Genomic DNA, 21795 nt, shown 5'->3' on the forward strand with positions numbered 1-21795 from the left:
GCTGCAGGCTCGATTGTGGCTGACAAGTCCGATGCGGGACAGGCATGTACACAAAACCACAACACTTTCTCCAACAGTTCCCAAAGATATGCAGAGAGAACTCAGATGCACTGATAAATTTAAAATTTTAAAAATAAAAGTTTAATTGAAATATGTTTGAATCCCATCAGTCCCTGTCCAACCCTGTTTCCATATCTTCAATTTCTACCGGCTCCTCCTCATCGAAGTATCGCTCTTCTTCATCACGATTCACAATGTCAAGGTTGTCAAAATCTGGGTTATCGTCAACAGCACTGAAAGGTGAATGGGAATGGCTCTTAAAATATCAGCAGGTTCTACAAATTCCTAGACATTATTTTTCCCCTTAAATTAACTCTCACCTCCCCTGTGTGGACCTAGATCTCGAATGAGTGCAAAAATGGAAACAAAAAACTTCCACATTTTGGTCACTAAACTATAGGAAAGAGTGCAGAGATTTACAAGGAGCTGAGTTACAGGGGAAAGATTGAATAGGTTAGATCTTTATTCCCGAGAGCGTTAGAGAATGAGGGGAGATTTGATAGAAATATACAAAATTATGAGGGGTATAGATTAGGTAAATGTAAACAGGCTTTTTTCCACTGAGGTGAGGTGAGAGAAGAACTAGTTAGATTTTCCACTGAGGTGAGGTGAGAGAAGAACTAGTTAGGTCAAGGTTAAATACTTAAAGGGAACACGAAGGGGAACTTCTTAATTCAGAGGGTGATGAGAAAGTGGAATGAGCTGCCAGCTGAAGTGAATGCTGGCTCGATTTTGACATTTAAGAAAAAATTCCAATAGGTGATAGATGGGAGGGGTATGGAGGGCTATGGTCCAGGTGCAGGGCTATGGGGACTAGGCAGAAAAATAGTTTGGCTCAAACTAAATGGATGAAGGGCTAGTTTCTATGCAGTAGTTTTAAATTTTTTTAATTTAAATTTTATTTTTAAAATTTAGATGTACAGCTTGGTAACAGACCCTTCCGGCCCACGAGTCCTTGCTACCCAATTACACTTAATTAACCTACAACCCTGTACGTTTTGATGGGTGGCAGGAAACCAGAGCACTCAGAGGAAACCCACGCAGACATGGGGAAAATGTACAAACTTCTTACAGACAGCACCAGATTCGAACCCGGGTCGCTGGCGCTGTAACAGAGTTGTGCTAACCCGAGCATTCTCTGGTTCAATTCAATCTAGATCTTCAGGATTTCACAAGTGCTTTACATCACCAAGAGCTATCTGAAATCTAACCCAGCTGTAATGCAGGAGTCAGCAAGTCCCCAGAGCAACATGATGAATCTCAGCGAATGAGCTTTGGGTTTTGGCTGAGGAGTTAATAGACTGGTGCTATACCACTCACTGAATGTTTCACATCGACACAAGAGGGCAGACAGAGCCGTGATTTAGCATCATCTGAAAGACAGCACTTGTGTCGATGATGCACGACACCATGCTGGAGTTCCAGGCTTTTAACCCCAAGCTTCTGACTTGGGACCATTAGTGTGCTAACCACTGAGCTACCGTTGACACAGCCTCGTGTTGCCGAAATGTTGCAAAATGCTTCACAGACAGGCCAGTTCTCACCAAAGTACATTGTTACTGTGGCAGTGAAATGACGTGGTTAATCTACAAACACATTTTCAAGGCTGTGGACAAGATCCATTTCTTTTCCAATGTGTCAGAGCATACAGAGATAATGAACCACCATGAGTCTCCATTGATGGATCTCATTTTGTAAGATAGCAGATGCAACAAAGAAAGAAAACTTCACTAGGAATTCTTCCCAATCTCACTAACTGGCACACAGCCAATACATTCTTCCTGAAATGCATTAACGTAGGAAATAATGTATCCACCAAGCTCTGACAATCAGCACAGCAAAAAATGGCCATGTAACATACTTTCTTTTACTAACGCTGACGGTGCCATAAATATTGACTAGAATATCCCTTGCCCTTTCTTCAAAGCAATGACGTGGTAACTCAAGTGGGGGACGGAGCTTTGTTTTACTGGACAGTCAGCATTTCTAACAAAGCAGCACGGCAACTGTCAGCCTAGATTTCTGTGGTGCAGCCACAGTTGTGAACTGCCGTATATGTTGGCGTACAAGATGGTATTGTATCTTTAAAATGTCACCCCAAAACAAGGGCTCATCTTATACACCTAATATAAAATCCAAACCTTAACAGCAAAGTCTTAGGGCTCCCCCATTCCATGTATAAATTCTAAACCTTAAAAGCGAAGTCCCAGCGGTTCCCCATAGGGTCCACCCGCCCAGTCCGACTGTCATCAGCTCCGTACTGCCTTTAAACAGCCGTTGAAGAAGCTGACGGTGGTTTATTTTAAAATATGCTAATAAAATGTAAACCTTTACTGGATAATTTACTTTTAAAATATAGTGATAGCATCACTTCACTGGTCAATGGGATAGTTGGTAAAGGACTATTAGGACAGTAAGATTTGGGGAAGTCTTACACAGCAAGTATAGGCAAAACCTACATTTTAGGTGGAAATTCAGATGATCATCTTATAGAATCGTCTTATATGCCAGCATAAACAGAATTCTGAACAGAGAAAGGACAATAACTTAAAGAGATGAATTGACTTTTGGCTTCAGCACAGGGAACATCTCATAGGGAAAAGTTCATGAGAAGATTAATCATTCTGGTGACAATGGACAGAAGAGTGAATGTGGAAACTTAAAAGAAAATTATCTGGGTGGAGGAAATGGCACTTGGATTGGTGCTTTAAAACCAGACAACTAACCAATGCAGAAGTAGGACTGACTAGCTCAGTGTTTCAAGCAGAGAAAAAGGTAAGTCTCCCTTTTTATTTCTGAGATGACCCTGGATCTCCTTGCTAGGCTTTGAGTTCAAAGTTCTGATTTATTATCTCAGAGTACATACATGACATCACATACAACCCTGAGAATCTTTTCCCTGCTAGCCAGGCAGAATTTCTACTTACCGGTAGTGCAAAAAAAACTGTACTCAAGAAAAGGAGAGAAATGTAAACAAAGAAAGAATGACTGCAATGCAGTAAAAAAAAAGTTAAACCACTGGTATCCAGCACCTATGAGGACTGGTAGATGCTGGATAAGTGAATTTTCTGGTTGCTAGAGACTGCATGTTGCCTAACTGGTGAATTAACTGCTAGTACAATTTTAAACTTTTGTACTTTTTTAACCTATTTATTTTCCATGATTTTTTTTGCTGGTTGCTTGAATTCCAGATAACAGAGATTTTACTGTATTCAGAAATAAATACTGTGCAAAATAAGAGTTCTTAAACGAGTCCCTGATTGAAGTTTGTGGTTGAGGAGTCTGACGGTGGAGGGGGAGCAGCTGTTCCTGAACCTGGTGGTGAGAGACATGTGGCACCGAGACCTCTTTCCTGATGGCAGCAGCGAGAACAGAATGGTACACAAAAGAAACCTTCTCACTGTATCTCGGTACACGTGGCAATATTAAATTAATCTAAATAATTGGCCTTCGGGGGAGTCACGTGATGGAGTAGTGGCTGGTTGACTGGAACCAGCCCTCTCCAGAGAAAAGAAAAAAAAAGTTTGAAAAAATAGAGCTCAATAAACATAAAATACAGGAAGAGAAAGATAAAGTTTCAGAGAAGAGACAGAAGACGGAACCCAAAAGAGAAATAGTAAGAATAACAGAGAAAAGGGAAGAAGGAAAATCACAGGAGAAGAAAGATGAAGGCCTTACCTGCACGTCGGAGCAGAGAGCCACTGTGGAGAGGAGCGACCGATCTCCGGTGTTGGGGAGTCCCCAGAGGAGCGGTGTCCTCCCGATGGCGGACTTCAAAAATGGCTCTCAGAGCCAAGAAGAGGTGCGCAAGTAAAAGAAAAGGTTAACGCCAGCGGGAGGGGGACTCAGCTGAGGAGCGGCCAGCTGAGAGACGCCCAGTATCGGGGCATTCGGCTGGGGAGGTAATCAAGAAAGAAGAAGAGTGGTGAAAAAGAGAATGAGGGCTGGAAGAGGGCGACCGGCAACGGGGCGACCGGCAGGGGGACGACCTGCGGCAGGGGGCCAAGCAGTGGGTCGGCCTGCAGCAGGAGGCCCAGCAGTGGGTTGGCCTCCAGCAGGAGACACAGCACCTGGAGGTCCAGCATCTGGAGGTCCAGCAAGGATACAGAAGCAGCTCACCAGAGAAGGATGAAGATACACAGATACAGAGAAGAGGACACAGACATAGACACAGAAGAAGAGGAGGAAGAAGACCAAAAACTTCAAAGGAAAGAAGAAGGTAAAATAGAAGGACAAAGTTTAGATGAAGCCTTTTTCGAAGAACAAATGAGGTCATTAAAAGAATGGCTATCATTTAGAATTTAGTTCAATCAAAAGAAAAATGAAAAGAGCTGAAGACAGAATGCAAAGTTTAGGGTTGGTCGTGACTGAAATAGGGAAAAGAGGAGAAAATGTGGAGGAACGAGAAGTTGCTGTAGAAATGGAGATAAATGATTCAAGAGGGAAGTTGGAAGAGAGCGAAAAAAAATTAAAGAGACACAAGATTTATTGTCACAAAAAATTGACGTATTGGAAAACTACAGTAGGCGAAACCACATAAAAATAGTGGGCCTGAAAGAAGGAAAAGAAGGGTCAGATATGAAGGAATTTATAAAAGGATGGATCCCGAAGGTGTTGGGAACGACAGATTCACATGAAGAAATAGAAATCGAAAGGGCGCATAGAGCGCTAGTACCGAAACCGCCACCACATCAAAAACCGAGATCCATATTGGTAAAATTTCTAAGATATACGACAAGAGAGAACATACTGGAGCAGGCAAGAAAGAAAGTTAGAGAAGACAATAAGCCGTTGGAATATAAGGGACAAAAAATATTTTTTTACCCAGACATAAGCTTCGAACTTTTAAAGAAGAAGAAGGAATTCAACACGGCGAAAACAATCTTATGGAAGAAAGGGTATAACTTTATATTAAGACATCCAGCTGTACTCAAAGTATTTATTCCTGGGGAACGGAATAGACTGTTCTCGGACCCAAAGAAAGCCCAAGAATTTGGTGAACATTTGCAGGACAGGAGAAAAGAGGAGGAGGAGGAGTGACAAGAGGATGAGTGGCAAGAAAATATACAAAAATATGTAAAAATATAAAGTAAAGATAATGTACATATAAAGATTTAAAGATGTTAAAGATGGATAAGAGAAGGGGAAGAAGGGGCTTTGTTATAAGTATAGGAAAATAGTGTTCTCTGGGGGGGGCTGGGGGTGGGAGAATAATGGTCACTGCAAAATCGTTTGACGCTTGCAAGCAAGTTCGCAAACCGAATGGAAAGGGGAGTTGTGGTTGCCGTCAAGGGACAAGGGGCAATCCAAGGAGGGGAGATTCATTTGGGGTTAAAGGGTTATTGCTTGTGGGGATTGTTGGGGTATTTCATGTCTTAAGTTCATTGTCATATATTGAGATTAAAAAGGAAAACTTAAAAAACAGTAATGGAAAAAAAGGGGATGGAGGTGGTGAAGAGGCAGAAAAGAAGTGAAAATAAAGATATAAGATGGCCATGTTGGACTATATGACTATAAACATTAACGGAATATATAACCAAGTTTAAGTGTATCCCATTGGGGGAAAAAAAATCATATATAATTTAAAAGACAAAGTTGCAATGTTTGAAAAAACCTGGGCACCATATATGGAACATAACAGAAAGAGCAGGCCTCGGACCACCACCACCTAAAATGATAAGAAGATAAACTCGACCAGATTTAATGTGAATAAGTAGATGATACATCTTTTTTGTTTGTATTCCTTTTGTATAAAGATATTGTTTTATTGTATTTTATATATTCAATATTTACTGTTTTTGGAGGGAGGGATGGGGGAAAAAAGAGAAAATGTCACTGCGAATATTTAAAGAGATGCATCTGTAAATATATTGGTTGATATAGTTCATAGTGCGATAAATAAAGAATGACAAAAAAAATAATATTAATTGGCTTCCTTCCATGCTGACTGAGCAAGACTAAATGAAAGTTACCTGTAATCAAAGTCTCCATCTTCTCCATCGAGGAATCGCTGGTGCATGCGGCTCACAAATTCATCCCTCAGCATCACTTTCTCATCGTCACTGGGCACCCACTCTGCAGCGTTAGACTCAGGGCTGTCCTCTGCATGGGAACAGGAGTGTTGGTGCAAGATTCAGATTTATTGTTGGAGTACACACATGACATCACACAACCCTGAGAATCTTTTATCCTGCAGGCAAGGCAGAATTACCTTGATAAAGGTCTCGCCCGAAACGTTGGTCCTGTATTTTTACCTTTGCTATATAAAGGACACTGTTTGACCTGCTGAGTTTCTCCAGCCTTGTTTGTTTTCACTACTTTTACAGAATTACCACTCATTGATAGTGCAAAACAACTGTACACACGAAAACAAATGTAAACAACTGAGTGGAATACCAAGAGAAGAAAAAACAAAGTGCAAAAGTAATGTCCTTAAATGAGTAGCAGTGAGAACAGGGTGGTGTGGATCCTTGATGTTTGCTGCTGCCCTCCAACAATGTTGTTCCCTGTAGATGTTCTTGATTGTGTGGTGGGGAGGGTTTTGCCTGTGATGTCCTGGGCTGTGTCCACTACCTTCCACAGGACTTTACGCTCGGGGGTATTGGTGTCCCCATACCAGACCGTGATGTAGCCGGTCAGCACACTTTCCATCACACATCTGTAGAAATTTGCCAGGGTTTCTGACGTCATACCAAATCTCTGCAAACACCTGAGGAAATAGAGGCGGTGATGTGCTTTCATCATGATGTCATTAGTGTGTTGGCTCTCAACCAGCATTTTACATTTGCCCTGAAGTTCCAAACAAAGCACTAAAGTAGATGCACCATTAAAGCCGTGCAGTAAATGAGTTTCTGAATCTGCACAGGCATTGAGGTGACATCTAAGTTGATATTCTGAGTTTCTGAAACACAGAAATGGGTGCTGTGTTCCCAAATCAAAACAAACATGTCTGGGAAATGGTGGGATAATTCACATTCTATTGCAAGAGTGGAATTCCCTGTTGACTCTACCAGAGAACAAAAGTTAAATTATAGCAACAATCCTGGGAAAAGTCTGGTTTATCCAGGATAGCTCTTGCAGAATTCTTCTTAACCCACAATGTCCTCTTAAAATGATGACCCAGAATCTCTCTCAATGATCCAAAACTGATAGAAACATCAGAATACCTATCAACATTAATATACCTCCAACTATTTGCAAAGCTCGTAAGGTACCTGCTGGTGCATACTACCTTGCCTGGACAGAACAGTCTCCTGACACTGTTCTCTTTTCAGTGGAGTCAATGTCCACCTTCTCCATGCTAGCAAATAGGCATGAGGTCCATAAGGGGTACCACAACATTGACTAGTGTTACTCCCTGCACCCTGACGCCTATTAACCCTTCCCTCTCCCATAACAATTGAGAAACAATTACGTCACTGTGAATTAAAATGCTATTTTCAGCCCCAAAACTACGAGATTATATCTAAAAAAAATGTCAGATTTACCAGGAAATGAAATCCGCTGTAAGAACACAGAGATGGTGGAGGAACCCAGCCAGTCTCGCAGACTCCACAGGAGGTAAAGGTATATTACTGATGATTCAGGCCTGAGCCTTTTCTCAAGATGTGAGTTAAAAAGCAGGCAGGGGGCCTGTATTAAAAACCTAGTGAAAAGGGAAGAATGGGAGTGGGAGGGGTAATTGGATAAAAGGTGTAATTGGATATGAGAAGAGGACAGGAAAGGAAAGGATAGGGGGAGGGTGGTAGTTTTTGGCTCTGTGAAGGGAAACAGAGGGAAAAGGGAGGAAAGAGAGAGTGCGTGAGTGAGAGGAAAGGAGACAAAGGAAAGATGAGGTTGGGGATGGAGGCAAAAGAAACCGAACAAGTTTGGAGGGTGCCCAGATGGAAGGTGAGGTGTTGTTCCTCCAATTTGTGGGTGGTCTCATTCCGGCAGTGCATGAGGCCATGGGTAGACATGTCAGCAATGGGAATTGAAATGGGTGGCCAGTGGGAGATCCATGCTATTGCAGAAGACAGAGTCAAGGTGATCAATGAAGTCATCTCCCTGTTGGCGTCACCTTTGCATGTTGGTTTGTACTCCTCTCCCTCCCCTTTTCACCGGTTTTTTAATATAGGCTCCCTGCCTGCTTTTTGCTCACACAAAGAAGGGCTCAAGCCCGAAATGTCCGTTATAAATCTTTATCTCCTATGGATGCTGTGACTGCGGCCGAGTTCCTCCAGCATTTTGGTGTGATTTTACTCTATCTGCAGACTTCAGTGTTTCACTCTAAAGAAATCCATGGCCTTCCCGGGTCTGGTCGATACCCGAATGTCAGCAATTGATTTAATGGCAGTTCAGTTCAGGTTTGATTCCAGACAACTCCATCAAAGAGCAATTGGAGTCATCTTTCATCCAAAAGACAAGATTCTTGCCTTTTAGGTGAAAAACAGAGTTATCTAGAATCAAACCTAAACTGAACTACCTTTAAATTAATTACTGACCAGTGGATTAACGGTCGGGTATAGACCAGACCAGGGAAGGCCATGGATTTCTTTAGAGTGAAACACTGAAGTCTGCAGATGTAGTAAAAACACACTAAAATGCTGGAGGAACTCGGCCGCTGTCACAGTGTCCCAAAACATCCCAAGGATAGATTGGTGGAGCACACTATATTAAACCTCAGAAATCCTGATTAGAGTGCTCCCAGGTCCCAAACTTTCTACTGGAATAGGATCAAATTCTGCTAATAATCACAGAGGGCTGATTAGCATATTTTGTACTGAAACTTCTATTACTTTCTATAAAGCCCCTCATATTGCAATAGTCAGGCAAAAGGCATGTCAAGCAAACATAAGAATTAAGAGGCAGGAGATGGTCACGCCAACCTTAAATCCGCTCCAGACTGGATTTAACAAATGGAAATAGTAAATCAACACTAGGAAAACAGAACCAAGTAATGTCTTCAGGGGAGGAACCTGGGAAAAAAAATAGCTTAGTGTAATAACACTTAGTGTAAAAGATGAGCGAGATATTGAATTGAAGAGCAGGGAGGTTCTGCTACAACTGGTGAGGCCGCATCTGCAGAACTGCGTATAGTTCTGGTCTTCTTGTTTGAGGAAGGATACACTGGCTTTGGAAGTGGTGCAGAGGAGGTTCACCTGGGTGGTTCCAGAGATGAGGGGCTTAGCCTGTGAAGGGAGATTAAGACACCTGGGGCTGTACTTGCTGAAATCTAGAAGAATGAGAAAGGATCTTATTAAAACATAAAAAATTATGAAATGTATAGGTAAGATAGAGGCAGGTAAGTTGGTTCCGTTGGTGGGAGAGACCAGATCTTGGGAGCATAGCCTCAAGATCCAGGGGAGTAGATTTAGGAGGGTTTAGATTTAGATTTCCCAGAGGGAGGGTGGATCTGTGGAATTTGCTGCCCATCAAAGCAGTGGAAGCGATCTCAGTAAGTATATTTAAGACAAGGTGGGATAGAGTTTTACAGAGTAGGGGAATTAAGGGATATGGGGAAAAGGCAGTTGGTGGAGATGATGCCATCATCAGATCAGCCATGATCTCATTGAATGGCGGAGCAGGATCGACGGTCCGAATGGTCGGCTCCTGCTCCTATTCCTTATGTTCTAACAACATTATAACATTTAAAGAAACACAAAACTATAGATGCTGGAACCTTGAGCAAACAATGAGCTGCTGGAGGGTCAGCTTTATCAAGACTATTACATGAAATGCTGGATAAAAGTTCATGACCCAAAACACTGAACAACCTTTTCTTCCCAAGGATGTTGCCTAACCTGCTGAGCTCCTCCAGCTTCTCGCTTAGTTCATTGTAACATTCAGGGTGGCTTCCAATTACTGACGTATTCCCTTCAGGCAGGGGTGTCAAACTCAAATTCACGGAGGGCCAAAATTAAAAATTTGGACTAAGTCGAGGGCCGAACTAAATATTTATTGAAAATTTTCAACAACATCTGCATGTTTTCTCTTCTTTCAACAAATGTAATGTTAAACTTTTTCTTATTAAAATAAATGTTTAATAATAGTTTTGGATAAACTCTTTCATTGTCATTGTCGTTGTCATTGGCCCATTTCCTTTGGAGATCTGAAACCGTGCACATGACGAGTCAATGAGGGATGATTAAAGCAGTGGTCTTCAAACTTTTTCTTCCCACCCACAGACCACCTTAAGCAATCCCTTACTAATCACAGAGCACCAATGGCACAGGGACGCGAGTGGAAAGAAAAAGGTTGAGAACTGTTGTATTGTGGTAACTCCACATCTGATTAGGTTAATTGTTAGGCAAGTGGTCAGAGAAGGACCCCCCCCCACCCCAAGAAAGGCTTAAATTACAGGAATAAAATAAGCTTCCGTCTCACTGCTCCCAATCTTACACACAGTCCTGATGTGGAATGTGGGGTCGCAGCTCCACGTTCACCCGAGTTCAGGTGCTGTCTGTGTGGAGTTTGTACGCTCTCCCCTTGTCTTGGACCAACAGGTCGGTCGCCTGACGAAGGCACCCGAACCCCCCTTTGAAACGCCGGCGTCCGGGGCAGTGGAGGAATTGGCTGAGAAGAGCGCTTTGCTCCCACCCCCCTCCCATGGTTGGAGAGGGATTAAACTGCGATCTCACGGCGCCGGGCTCGTCTCCAAAAGGAGCGGGAGGCAGGGTCCGCCACGCACGGAGCGAGGGGGAAGGCATCGCCAACGAGACGTTCGGTCCGGCGTCGCCGCTGAAGCGCAGACCCAGTGAGGATGGTCCCCAACTCCAGCCGCGTCTGTGTGTCCGGGAGCCGGGCGGGCTGAGTGCGGCACTCCGATCCCCGGGATTCGGGACTCTGAGATCCCTCCACACCTCCGGCGCCTTCATTTTCACCTTCAGTGTGCATGCGCTATACTGGCGCGGCGGCCAGCGGGCCAACTCTAATATATATTTAATATGATCTTGCGGGCCAAATATAAGGGCCAGAGTTTGACATGTGTGTCTTAAGGGAAGATCTGAGAAAGTATTCCAACAAGTACCTTCCTCCTCATCGTCCTCTTCCTCTTCCTCACAAGCTTCCTCCCTCTCCTGCTGCCACTGTAGCCTCTCCTGCACAATCTTCTCTTGATAAGTGTTCATCAGCAGGTCTGATAGACTCATTGCACCACCCAGGTTCTTGCTATTTTCAGCCAACAGCTCCTCCTCTGTCATGTATTGCCGGATATACTGTTCATAGAGCAGCGGATCTCGCGTCCGCATCTGCTCATCGCTGAAATACTCCCCATCTGCAGCGTAAAGACCAACAGAAGTTAGTACAGGTACCTCAGAAATGGACCACAAGATCCTAGCCATCAGTTCCAATGAGGAGCAAGATTTGTTTCTTAATTAGGTGGAGACATTTGTAAAATGATCAGAGAAAAAAAATATCTTTAGCCTGATTAGAGGAGATAGAGGGGCAATATTTTAAACGTCTCAACAGTGAGCAAGGAAATTCACACAAGATATTTTGGCACAATTAATGTAGCGATTAGCACAATACTGTTACAGCGCCAGTGACTCTGGTTCCAAACTCGCTGTAAGGAGTTTGTACGTTCTCCCAGTGTTGCGCGAGTTTTCCCCAGGGGCTCCAGTTTCCTCTCACCGTTCGAAACATACCGGGAGTTGTAGGTCAATTAGGGTATTTGGGTGCCATGGGCTCGTGGGCCAGAAGGGCCTATTACTGTGCTGGATGTCTAAATTAAAAATAACCTCATCAGTGGTGATATAGGGGCAATATTTTAAAAATCACAATAACGTGCAAGGAAATCCATGCAGGGCAACAGGATATTTTGCAGCAGAGATTAGTGATCAACATTTTTATTTAAAAAAACATACAGAACACAGGGGGCTGGTGAATCTGAACCCCTTCCCAAACCACAGACAGTTTTGATTTGGAGAAAACAATTTTTGAGAATTTTTCGTTTCTGTCATCAAATTTAGAAACATATTTTCCATGTTATTTGTTTATTACATCAGATGCAGAGATTTAATCATCGAATGCATTCAAAACAGATGTGGAGGGATGTTTGAATTAGGGATCAAGGTTATGGGGTAGGAACTGGTGCTGAGGCAGATCAGCCATGTTCTTGCTGAATGGGAGACCAGACTCATGGAGCCAAATGCCCTTTTCTAACTCCTATTTCTTAATGTATGTTGGTGATGTTAAGTCGGGGATAAATATTCATTCCAGGGAGATTTTCTAAACTCATCTTTAAAATGTAGCCATGGGATCGCTCAGATTCAGCTGAGAGGGCAGTAGGAGCCTTGGTTTAATGTCAGTACAACAACACCCATAATCGTGTAGCTCTCCCCGAGGACCGCACGGACCACCAACCTCGACTGTAGCCTGAACTCTGGGATATCTACCACTGCTACGTGCCTTGAAGTGGGTGTGTGGAGGTTATAAAACAAAATATCAATAGGGCCCGCTATTCCAAAGTTCAATTAGCTAAATTTTACCCCAATATATTCTCTAAATATGAGAGTGTACAACGATTTTTTTTAAAATTCTCTTTCAGGTACTTTTTTCAATTTCAAAATCTATAGATTATTTTTGCTTTTTATTAAAAATATTTTCATTTTTTGAATTATTAGTATTGAATTTAGTAGTTTCCACCTGACTTTAACTGTAATCGCTCAGATAATAGATTGGAGTGAGAAATTACATTAGTTATAGGCTTTTATTCTTTTTTTCCTTTTATACAATAATACATAACTTGATAACTGTCATTTCAATTTACCTGAACTTTATATCATATGCATTTATGTATCTGATTATTATTATTTTCTCCAAAACCAATAAAAAGAAAATTTTAAAAATACTGTGAAGTTGGAAATTTGAAATAAAAACAGGAAATACTGGAAACACTCAGCAAGTCAGGCAGTATCTGTGGAAAGAGAAACGCAGTTAACATTTCATCGTGACTGAGAAAGAGAAACATTGTCGGTCACAGGAAACTGAACTGCCACTGAAAAGCAGTGTGCTCTCTCCCCCCTTCCCAGTTCTGATGAAGGGTCTGGAACTAAAAGCTTAACTCAGAGAATGGAGGTTGATGCCTTCAATTTGCCACATGGCAAAATGGTCAGTTCACCCAGGCCATCGTAGGTGGCTCGGTGTCCCTACGTTGCTGGTCGTGAGGTTTTGTGGTAGGATTGGGGCAAATATTGTGGATTGGATTGCAAGGTGTGCAAATGGGTCAGAGACGGCAAATAAAATACCGCAGAAACTTGATCCCAGAAATTTTTAAAAATGAAAATGCTGAAACTATTTACCAGACGGGCAGCATCTGTGGAAAGAGGAAAAAGAGTTAACATTTCAAATCGATGACTTTACACAGAAACAACTATTAATTGGCAAAGTGAAGGGAAAGAAAAATACTGAATAAAAGGTGCATGGTGAGTTGGGATCCAGAGGAGGTTTACTGGTCCAGGGTTATTATCACCCATTAAACAGCTTATATCTTGACTGGTAATAGCTCCAGAAATCTGTCATCTCTTTGTTCTCTCTTCCCTTCCTCTCTTTATCTGATTTTTTAAATAAAACCTAACACCAGATAGCCCCCAGAAATCCTAACCAAAAGTCTGATTAAACGAATGTGCTCTTCCTGTTAAATATAAACATTTCCCAAAAAAAGCACAGGGATCATATCACAATTATCCTCTATCCTCCAGGACCCCACCTCCCAGGCCATGCCCTCTTCATGCTGCTGCCACTTTGGGGGGGGGGGGGGAGGGGGAAGGTACAGGAGGCTGAAGACGAGTACTCAGTGGCACAAGGACAGCTCCTTCCCCTTCACCAGCAGATTTCTGAATGGACAATGAATCACACACACTACCTCACTTTCTCCTATTGTACTATTTATGTTTTAAATGTAATTTATTGCAATATTTGCACGGTAATCCTGCCAGAAAATAAAGAATTTTGTGACATGATCATGACATATTCTGATTTCATTATTAATGACATCAGCGATTGCTAAAAGATGCCAACTATGGTTAAATTATCCTCAGAGTCTTATTGTCTACAATGAACAATGGGGAAGACATTGTGGAGATTATCATTCAACCCCAAGATGGGACGGGGTGGGGGGAGGGGGGGGGATTCTTTCCATACATCACCTTTAATTAGTTGCTGCAGAGCCGCGTACCTCTTGTTGCGAACATTTGTTCGGGCACTCTTCTTCATTGATGACTTCCGCACTTCATTACAGTAAAAAGCAACTTCATAGTTGCCAGCCAAGTGACTGAAGCAGATGAGGTGCTCCTCCTTAATTATCTTGTGAAAGCGTTCCAGGAAAACGACTGGCTTGCAGTAGAAAAGTTCCTTCACAATGGACAGCTTCTGGTCATGACGGAGGTCAGGCTCATCCTTCTGTTGACTCTTGATCACAGCCTTACTGCAGCATATCGCGTGGAACATACTGTTCAGGGAAGCGTCCATGGCTTCTTCCTCCTGGAAGTCAGAGCGGTCCTCGTACATGCTGATTGCTGCTACTGAGCTGGGAGCCCTGGGGTGATTTGATTCTCCTGCCTCATTCGGGGTGGGCTGACCCTCATTGGGGATTTCAAGCATCTCCTCGATCTGTGTATTGACTTCTTGAGTGACAGCATGTGGAGAAGTGTCGCCTATGAATGGAGCAACTCCCAGAAAGTTTTGCATTTGAGGACCTGTAGGTAATTTAATTTTCCCATTAGAGCAGAGAACATTACAGCACAGTGCAGGCTCTTCACCCACAATTTTGTACTAACCTAAATAAGCCCACATCAATCTAATCCTCCCCTGCATTATGGCAAAAACCTTCTATTTTTCTTAGATCCATATGCCTATCTAAGTTTTTTGAATATCCCTATTGTACCAGCCTCCAACCATCCCCCAACGATGCACTCCAAGCACCCACCATTCTCTATGTTAAAAAAAAAACCTCCTCTATTCACCTTAAACAGGTGGTATTTGCTGTTCTAACCCTGGGTAAAGGTGCTGGCTATCCATTCTAAGTATGCCTCTCATAATTTTAGATACGCAGTTTTATATAACATTTTGTTTTAGAGTGAACAGAGCACAAAAGTAGAAAAATTTTAGAAAGTGGTGGCAGTGCATTGGAAGCCACTCAACGTTTTTAAAAAAGACAATCTTGAACATTTCAATTATTTCAAACCCAATACATCTTGCACCAGGAAGGGCAATGGGCAGCAAGGGGATTTGAACACCATCCCGTGCAGGTTCCCCTCCAAGCCATAGACCTCCTGACTGATAAATTCCTTCATTCTCGCTGGATCTACAGTCGGAACACTCCTCACAACACTGTTACATCGTTGGAGACGCCTGCAAGATCATGGTGAGACATTTGCCATAAAAAGAAAATGCGTCCTCCCAATGGCATGGAAGACTCAGAGAAGATTTACTAGAACGATACCAAGAATGAAAGGGTTAGTCTATGAGGATCATTTGTCGGTTCTTGGACTGTACTCGCTGAAGTACAAAAGGATGAGGGGGGAGCTCATAGAGGCATTTCGAATGCTGAAAGGCCTGGACAGGCAAGGATGTTTCCCCATGGTCAGAGAGTCCAGGACCAGAGGGCACAACTTCAGGATAAAAGGGCATCAATTTAAAACAGAGATGCAGAGAAATTTCTTCAGTAGAGGGTCGCAAGTCTGTGAAAGGGAGAGTCGTTGGGTGTATTTAAGATAGGTATTTAATTAGTCAGGGCATTAAGGGTCACGGGGAGGAAACTGGGGAGTGGGGCTGAGGGACAATGGATCAGCTCATGATTAGAATGGCAGAGCGGACTTGATGGGCCTAGTTCTGCTCCTATATCTTGTGATCTGGAGACTTTTAAACACCTACACACATTTCCTACATAGCCCACTAAAAACCAGTCAGTACAAGTACTGAAGACATAGCAGGAATAGACCTCAAGGCCCTGCAAGCTTATTCTACTTTTCACGTCCATTCCCCATAATCCTCAATTTACATTGGCCTTGCGAGAAATTTCTCGCATCCAATTAAAATGGGCAACCCCTTATTCTGAACCTGTGCCCCAATCTAAATTCCCCTTCCCTCTCAGAAACAACACTATTATCCATCCCAACTTGGAAACCTATAATTCAACGAGATCAGACCTACAAACATGGTCACAGTTTAGGGTTCCTGCGTCTCCCCTGCAAGGCTCCTTCACCAGATGGCAGCAAGGGTTCAAGGCGTCAACAGCTCATCACTTCATCAGGGAACGGACAACAAATTCCCCTTGTCCTCACATACTACCCCACCAACTTTTGCATCCAACACATCATCCTCCGCCTCCCTCCTCACTATTCAGGGTCGCAAACACTTCTTCCAAGAGAAGCGTGAATCTGGAAGCAAAATCAGCTAATCCCTTTTACAATAGATAACCTTTCCTTCAGAGAATGGGAGAAAAAAGGGATCAAAAGAATAGAAAATTGCTTTTCAGGAAATAAATTATTATCCTTTGAACAAATGAAGGATAAATATAATATAACTCACGATACAGTGTTGGCATACTACCAACTGAAATCCTACTTGAAGGACAAATTGGGAAGCAGTCTGAGGTTACCAGAGGGAAGTAATTTTGAATATGTGATTACAGACACAATGATAATCAAAAAATTTATAACAAATATGTATATTAAACTACAAGAAAAGGAGAACGAGGAAACAAATGATAAAACTAAACAAAAATGGAAACAAGATCTAAACATAAAGATAAAGAAGGAAACATGGGAGAAGTTATGCTCAGGAACTATGAGAAATACAATAAATACGAGGTTACGTATGATACAATATAACTGGTTACACAGGCTATACATTACACCTCAAAAGTTAAATAAATGGGACCCAACAGTGTCTGACAGATGTTTTCGCTGTAAAAAGGAAACGGGAACAACAATTCATGCAATCTGGACATGTGAGAAAGTGAAAAAATTTTGGGAAGATCTAAACCAGATATTAAATAAAATCACAAAAAGCAATATACCAAAAAACCCAGAGATCTTCCTCCTAAGTAACATAAAAAACAAAGAATTTGGACTTGATTTGGATGGTGCACAAAAAAGATTTGTTAGGATAGCCCTAGCTGTAGCAAAAAAATGTATTATGTCAGCCTGGAAATTAGAAGATAACTTGAGAATATAACAATGGTATATAGAAATGAATAAATGTATTCCATGAGAAAAATAACCTATAATTTAAGAAATAATATTACAATATTTGAACAAATATGGGAGCCATACATGAAACACAATAGAGAAAACCTACCGGGGACATCTACCACCTACAGAAGGAGAAGGGAATGAAAAGAATTGACTCAGTGGAATTTCTTGTTTATTTTTATTGAGTGACAACATTGTTTGATGGGTTTAATGTATCTTAGATTCTGAACTTTAAATGAATGGGAGGGGAGGTAGGGAGGGTGGGATGGGAAGATGGGGGGGAGAAAATGACACTGTATATATTTGAAAAGGAAAATGTATGTATCTTGATCAATGTGGTTTATAGTGTGAAAAATAAAAAAAAATTTAAAAAAGATAAGCGTGAATCTGCAGGGTTTGTCTACTGCATCTGGTGCTCCAGTCATGATCTCCTCTACATTTAGAGGACAGGACGCAGATGGGGAGATCCCTTCGTTGAGCACGTTGGCTCTGTCCACTGCCGCAATAGCAGGGATCTCCCAGTGACCACCCATTTCAACTCCCTGCCCCATTCCCTTGCCGACACGTCTGCCCATGGTCTCGTACACTGCCAGACTGAGTCCATCCGCAAATTGGAGGAGCAACACCTCATCTTCCATCTGGGCACCCTCCAACCAGACAACGTTAACATTGATTTCTCCAGTTTCTATTAGCCACGCTCCTACCCCCACCCCCCACATGTCTCCTTTCCTCTATGTCTGGCTCTCTCCCCCCTCTATCTCTTCCCACACACACCCCACCCCAGCTCTGCATTCACAGAGCCAAACTTCTCTCCCCCATCCCCTATCAACTCTCACCTTTCCTCTCTCCTGGCCTCCTCTCCATATCCAATTAACACCTTTTGTCTGTAAAAAAAAAACAATGCTTTATATAGCAAAACTACATAACCAACATTTGGGCTTGAGTCTTTCATCAAGGTACATTGGTTATATATCATTGCTATATAAAGAATGCTGTTTGACTTGCTGAGTTTATCCAGCATTGTTTTTACTTCAGGTTTTGTGTTTTACATAGGATGCCATAGGTGCTTTGTGGTTAGTAAAGGTTCCATTATTACTCCATAGTAAGGGTTTACTTAAACAACTGAAAAGTGGCAAAGCAGCAGGTATGGATGGAATCCCCCCAGAAGTCTGGAAGGCTGGCGGCAAAACTCTGCATGCCAAACTGCATGAGTTTTTCAAGCTTTGTTGGGACCAAGGTAAACTGCCTCAGGATCTTCGTGATGCCACCATCATCACCCTGTACAAAAACAAAGGCGAGAAATCAGACTGCTCAAACTACAGGGGAATCACGTTGCTCTCCATTGCAGGCAAAATCTTCGCTAGGATTCTACTAAATAGAATAATACCTAGTGTCGCTGAGAATATTCTCCCAGAATCACAGTGCGGCTTTCGCGCAAACAGAGGAACCATTGACATGGTCTTTGCCCTCAGACAGCTCCAAGAAAAGTGCAGAGAACAAAACAAAGGACTCTACATCACCTTTGTTGACCTCACCAAAGCCTTCGACACCGTGAGCAGGAAAGGGCTTTGGCAAATACTAGAGCGCATCGGATGTCCCCCAAAGTTCCTCAACATGATTATCCAACTGCACGAAAACCAACAAGGTCGGGTCAGATACAGCAATGAGCTCTCTGAACCCTTCTCCATTAACAATGGCGTGAAGCAAGGCTGTGTTCTCGCACCAACCCTCTTTTCAATCTTCTTCAGCATGATGCTGAACCAAGCCATGAAAAAAATTGTTGGGGTCAACAATGAAGACGCTGTTTACATCGGTACCGCACGGATGGCAGTCTCTTCAATCTGAGGCGCCTGCAAGCTCACACCAAGACACAAGAGAAACTTGTCCGTGAACTACTCTTTGCAGATGATGCCGCTTTAGTTGCCCATTCAGAGCCAGCTCTTCAGCGCTTGACGTCCTGCTTTGCGGAAACTGCCAAAATGTTTGGCCTGGAAGTCAGCCTGAAGAAAACTGAGGTCCTCCATCAGCCAGCTCCCCACCATGACTACCAGCCCCCCCACATCTCCATCGGGCACACAAAACTCAAAACGGTCAACCAGTTTACCTATCTCGGCTGCACCATTTCATCAGATGCAAGGATCGACAATGAGATAGACAACAGACTCGCCAAGGCAAATAGCGCCTTTGGAAGACTACACAAAAGAGTCTGGAAAAACAACCAACTGAAAAACCTCACAAAGATAAGCGTATACAGAGCCGTTGTCATACCCACACTCCTGTTCGGCTCCGAATCATGGGTCCTCTACCGGCACCACCTACGGCTCCTAGAACGCTTCCACCAGCGTTGTCTCCGCTCCATCCTCAACATCCATTGGAGCGCTCACACCCCTAACGTCGAGGTACTCGAGATGGCAGAGGTCGACAGCATCGAGTCCACGCTGCTGAAGATCCAGCTGCGCTGGATGGGTCACGTCTCCAGAATGGAGGACCATCGCCTTCCCAAGATCGTATTATATGGCGAGCTCTCCACTGGCCACCGTGACAGAGGTGCACCAAAGAAAAGGTACAAGGACTGCCTAAAGAAATCTCTTGGTGCCTGCCACATTGACCACCGCCAGTGGGCTGATAACGGGGGGGGGGGGGGGGAGGGGGCGAAAACAAAAGACCACCTGCTGCAAGTACTCAGCGGACGGGGCAGCATCATTGCGGGAGGAAAGGTTGATGAAGCATCCCGAGCCAAACACTGACCATTCTTTGACCTCCCCCGACGCTGCTGGACCCACTGATCCCTCTTCTCTACATCGAAGAGACCGGTCACTGATTGGGAAATCACTTCGCCCGGCACCTCCTCTCTGTCTGCAACAAAAATGACCTCCCCGTAGCCAACTATTTCATTATTGAGTCACACTCTCAAGCTCACATGTTCTGTCCATGGCCTTTCATGCTACCCCACCTTGACCACCCTCAGAATGGAGGTACAACACCTCGTTTTGGGCACTCTCCAACCCCAGGGCATGAACATTAGGTGCTTTTAAACTGACCCAGGTGCGATTAGTGGGGCAAAGGTGCCTCCAGCACCTTTTAAGCTGAGGGGGAATGGACCCAGTAAATCGCTGGGGGATCCCACTCCCCTGATGACGTGGTAAGTGACGTGTCTTGCAAACTAGTCTCCCCTCCACCAGCTGTCAATCTCCCCACCACCAAATGTCAATCTCCCTATCAGCTGTCAGTCTCCCCCCATCAATCGCGCTCCTCCCACCAGCTGTCAGTCTCCCCCCATCAATCGCGCTCCTCCCACCAGATGTCAGTCTCTCCCCCCCCCCCCCACCAGCTGTCAGTCTCTCCCCCCCACCAGCTGTCAGTCTCTCCCCCCCCACCAGCTGTCAGTCTCTCCCCCCCACCAGCTGTCAGTCTCTCCCCCCCACCAGCTGTCAGTCTCCCCCTCCTCACCAGCTGTCTCACTCTTACCCCCTCCCACCATCAAATGCTCTCCCCTCCCCTCCCCGCAACATCGACCCATGGCAGCAACCTCTCATACCCCCCCCCCCCTAACCCGGGCCCTGGAAGCGACCCCTCTCTCACCCCGATCACCGCAGACACTTCACCCGGGGTTTCCCTGTGACGCCAGCGCAGAAGGGACCCAAGGTAGGACAGGGACCTGGTTGACTTTGGACGGTCGGGCCCTTTCAAGCTGCCTTGTGAGTGGGGCACTAACTGGGCAAATTGCCCCGGGTTAACCCCATCTTAGTTGGAAAGCACCTACTGAGTTCACTAATTAGCTGGTCTTATTCTAGTTTGTGAGAGATGAGTAAAACTGACATAAAAATATGAAGATGAGGTTCTAACAAGGTTCCTACCTCCTTTCTCTCTCTCTCTCTCTCTCCACCACCCCCCCCCCCACCCACCTCCCCTTTGTTCGGGCCTCTCTCACGTACCCCCCACCCCTTGATGAAGGCTCCAGCCCGAAACCCCAGGGAAGGGGCCTCGGGAACAAACTCCCAGGCGACTTAAGGTCCCGGGGCCGGTTCATCCCTGAAGTTCGATCCCCGGCTCCAGGCCGCGCAGCCGAAACTAGGCCGCAGTCCCCCCCCCCGACCATTACCTTCCACCGCGTTCGCACCATCTTCCCCGTCCATCGCCTCACATCTTACACCCGGGCTTTTACCGCGGATATTATTCCTTTAAAAAAAAACCATTTAAAATTAAAATGTCATAACCCGGAATCCAAAGCTCGACGGACAGTGTCCGAACATCAACAGAGTCCGCGCTCGGGGGAACTAATCCCCGTGGGAAGGTTCCGGTCTGTCTGCAGCCCTTAATTAAAAGAATTATTATTTAAAACCGTTACGGTTCTTAACACAAAGACAGAATTTCACAATTGGTGCCTTTTGTGCAGTTTGAATCTTTTTATTTTTATTGAAAATTAGTGACCGCCCTGCAATGTTTGTTCGCTATAGAATTAATTGAAATGAAAGGCACTGAAAGAGACCATTTGCTCTATTCTGTAAAATACCGTTGTACTGATAGGTTTTCCTCCATTGCATAGTGTGAACGTACAGAT

General features: G+C 43.9%; 1 protein-coding gene across 1 annotated transcript; it reads right to left on the reverse strand.

Moving 5' to 3' along the window:
• Positions 1-118: 118 nt before the first annotated feature.
• Positions 119-21509, reverse strand: ccdc97 (coiled-coil domain containing 97). The gene is made up of 5 exons (XM_069909153.1): positions 21337-21509; positions 14187-14735; positions 11069-11314; positions 6033-6162; positions 119-293 (listed from the first exon to the last, which is right to left on the reverse strand). Exons 1-5 carry the CDS (start codon positions 21368-21370, stop codon positions 167-169), a joined length of 1086 nt encoding a protein of 361 aa, XP_069765254.1. The 5' UTR covers positions 21371-21509; the 3' UTR covers positions 119-166.
• Between the last annotated feature and the right edge of the window lie 286 nt (positions 21510-21795).

Source organism: Narcine bancroftii, chromosome 13 (genome assembly GCF_036971445.1).
Source record: "Narcine bancroftii isolate sNarBan1 chromosome 13, sNarBan1.hap1, whole genome shotgun sequence".
In the NCBI taxonomy this organism is placed as follows: Eukaryota; Metazoa; Chordata; class Chondrichthyes; order Torpediniformes; family Narcinidae; genus Narcine; species Narcine bancroftii.

Coding starts and splice junctions, on each gene's coding strand:
- ccdc97 (XM_069909153.1), bottom strand. CDS start 21,370: ATGGACGGGGAAGATGGTGCGAACGCGGTGGAAG. Junction 11,315..14,186: donor TCTGCAGCAACTAATTAAAG/GTGATGTATGGA, acceptor TTTACGCTGCAG/ATGGGGAGTATTTCAGCGAT. Junction 6,163..11,068: donor AGAGGACGATGAGGAGGAAG/GTACTTGTTGGA, acceptor GTTCCCATGCAG/AGGACAGCCCTGAGTCTAAC.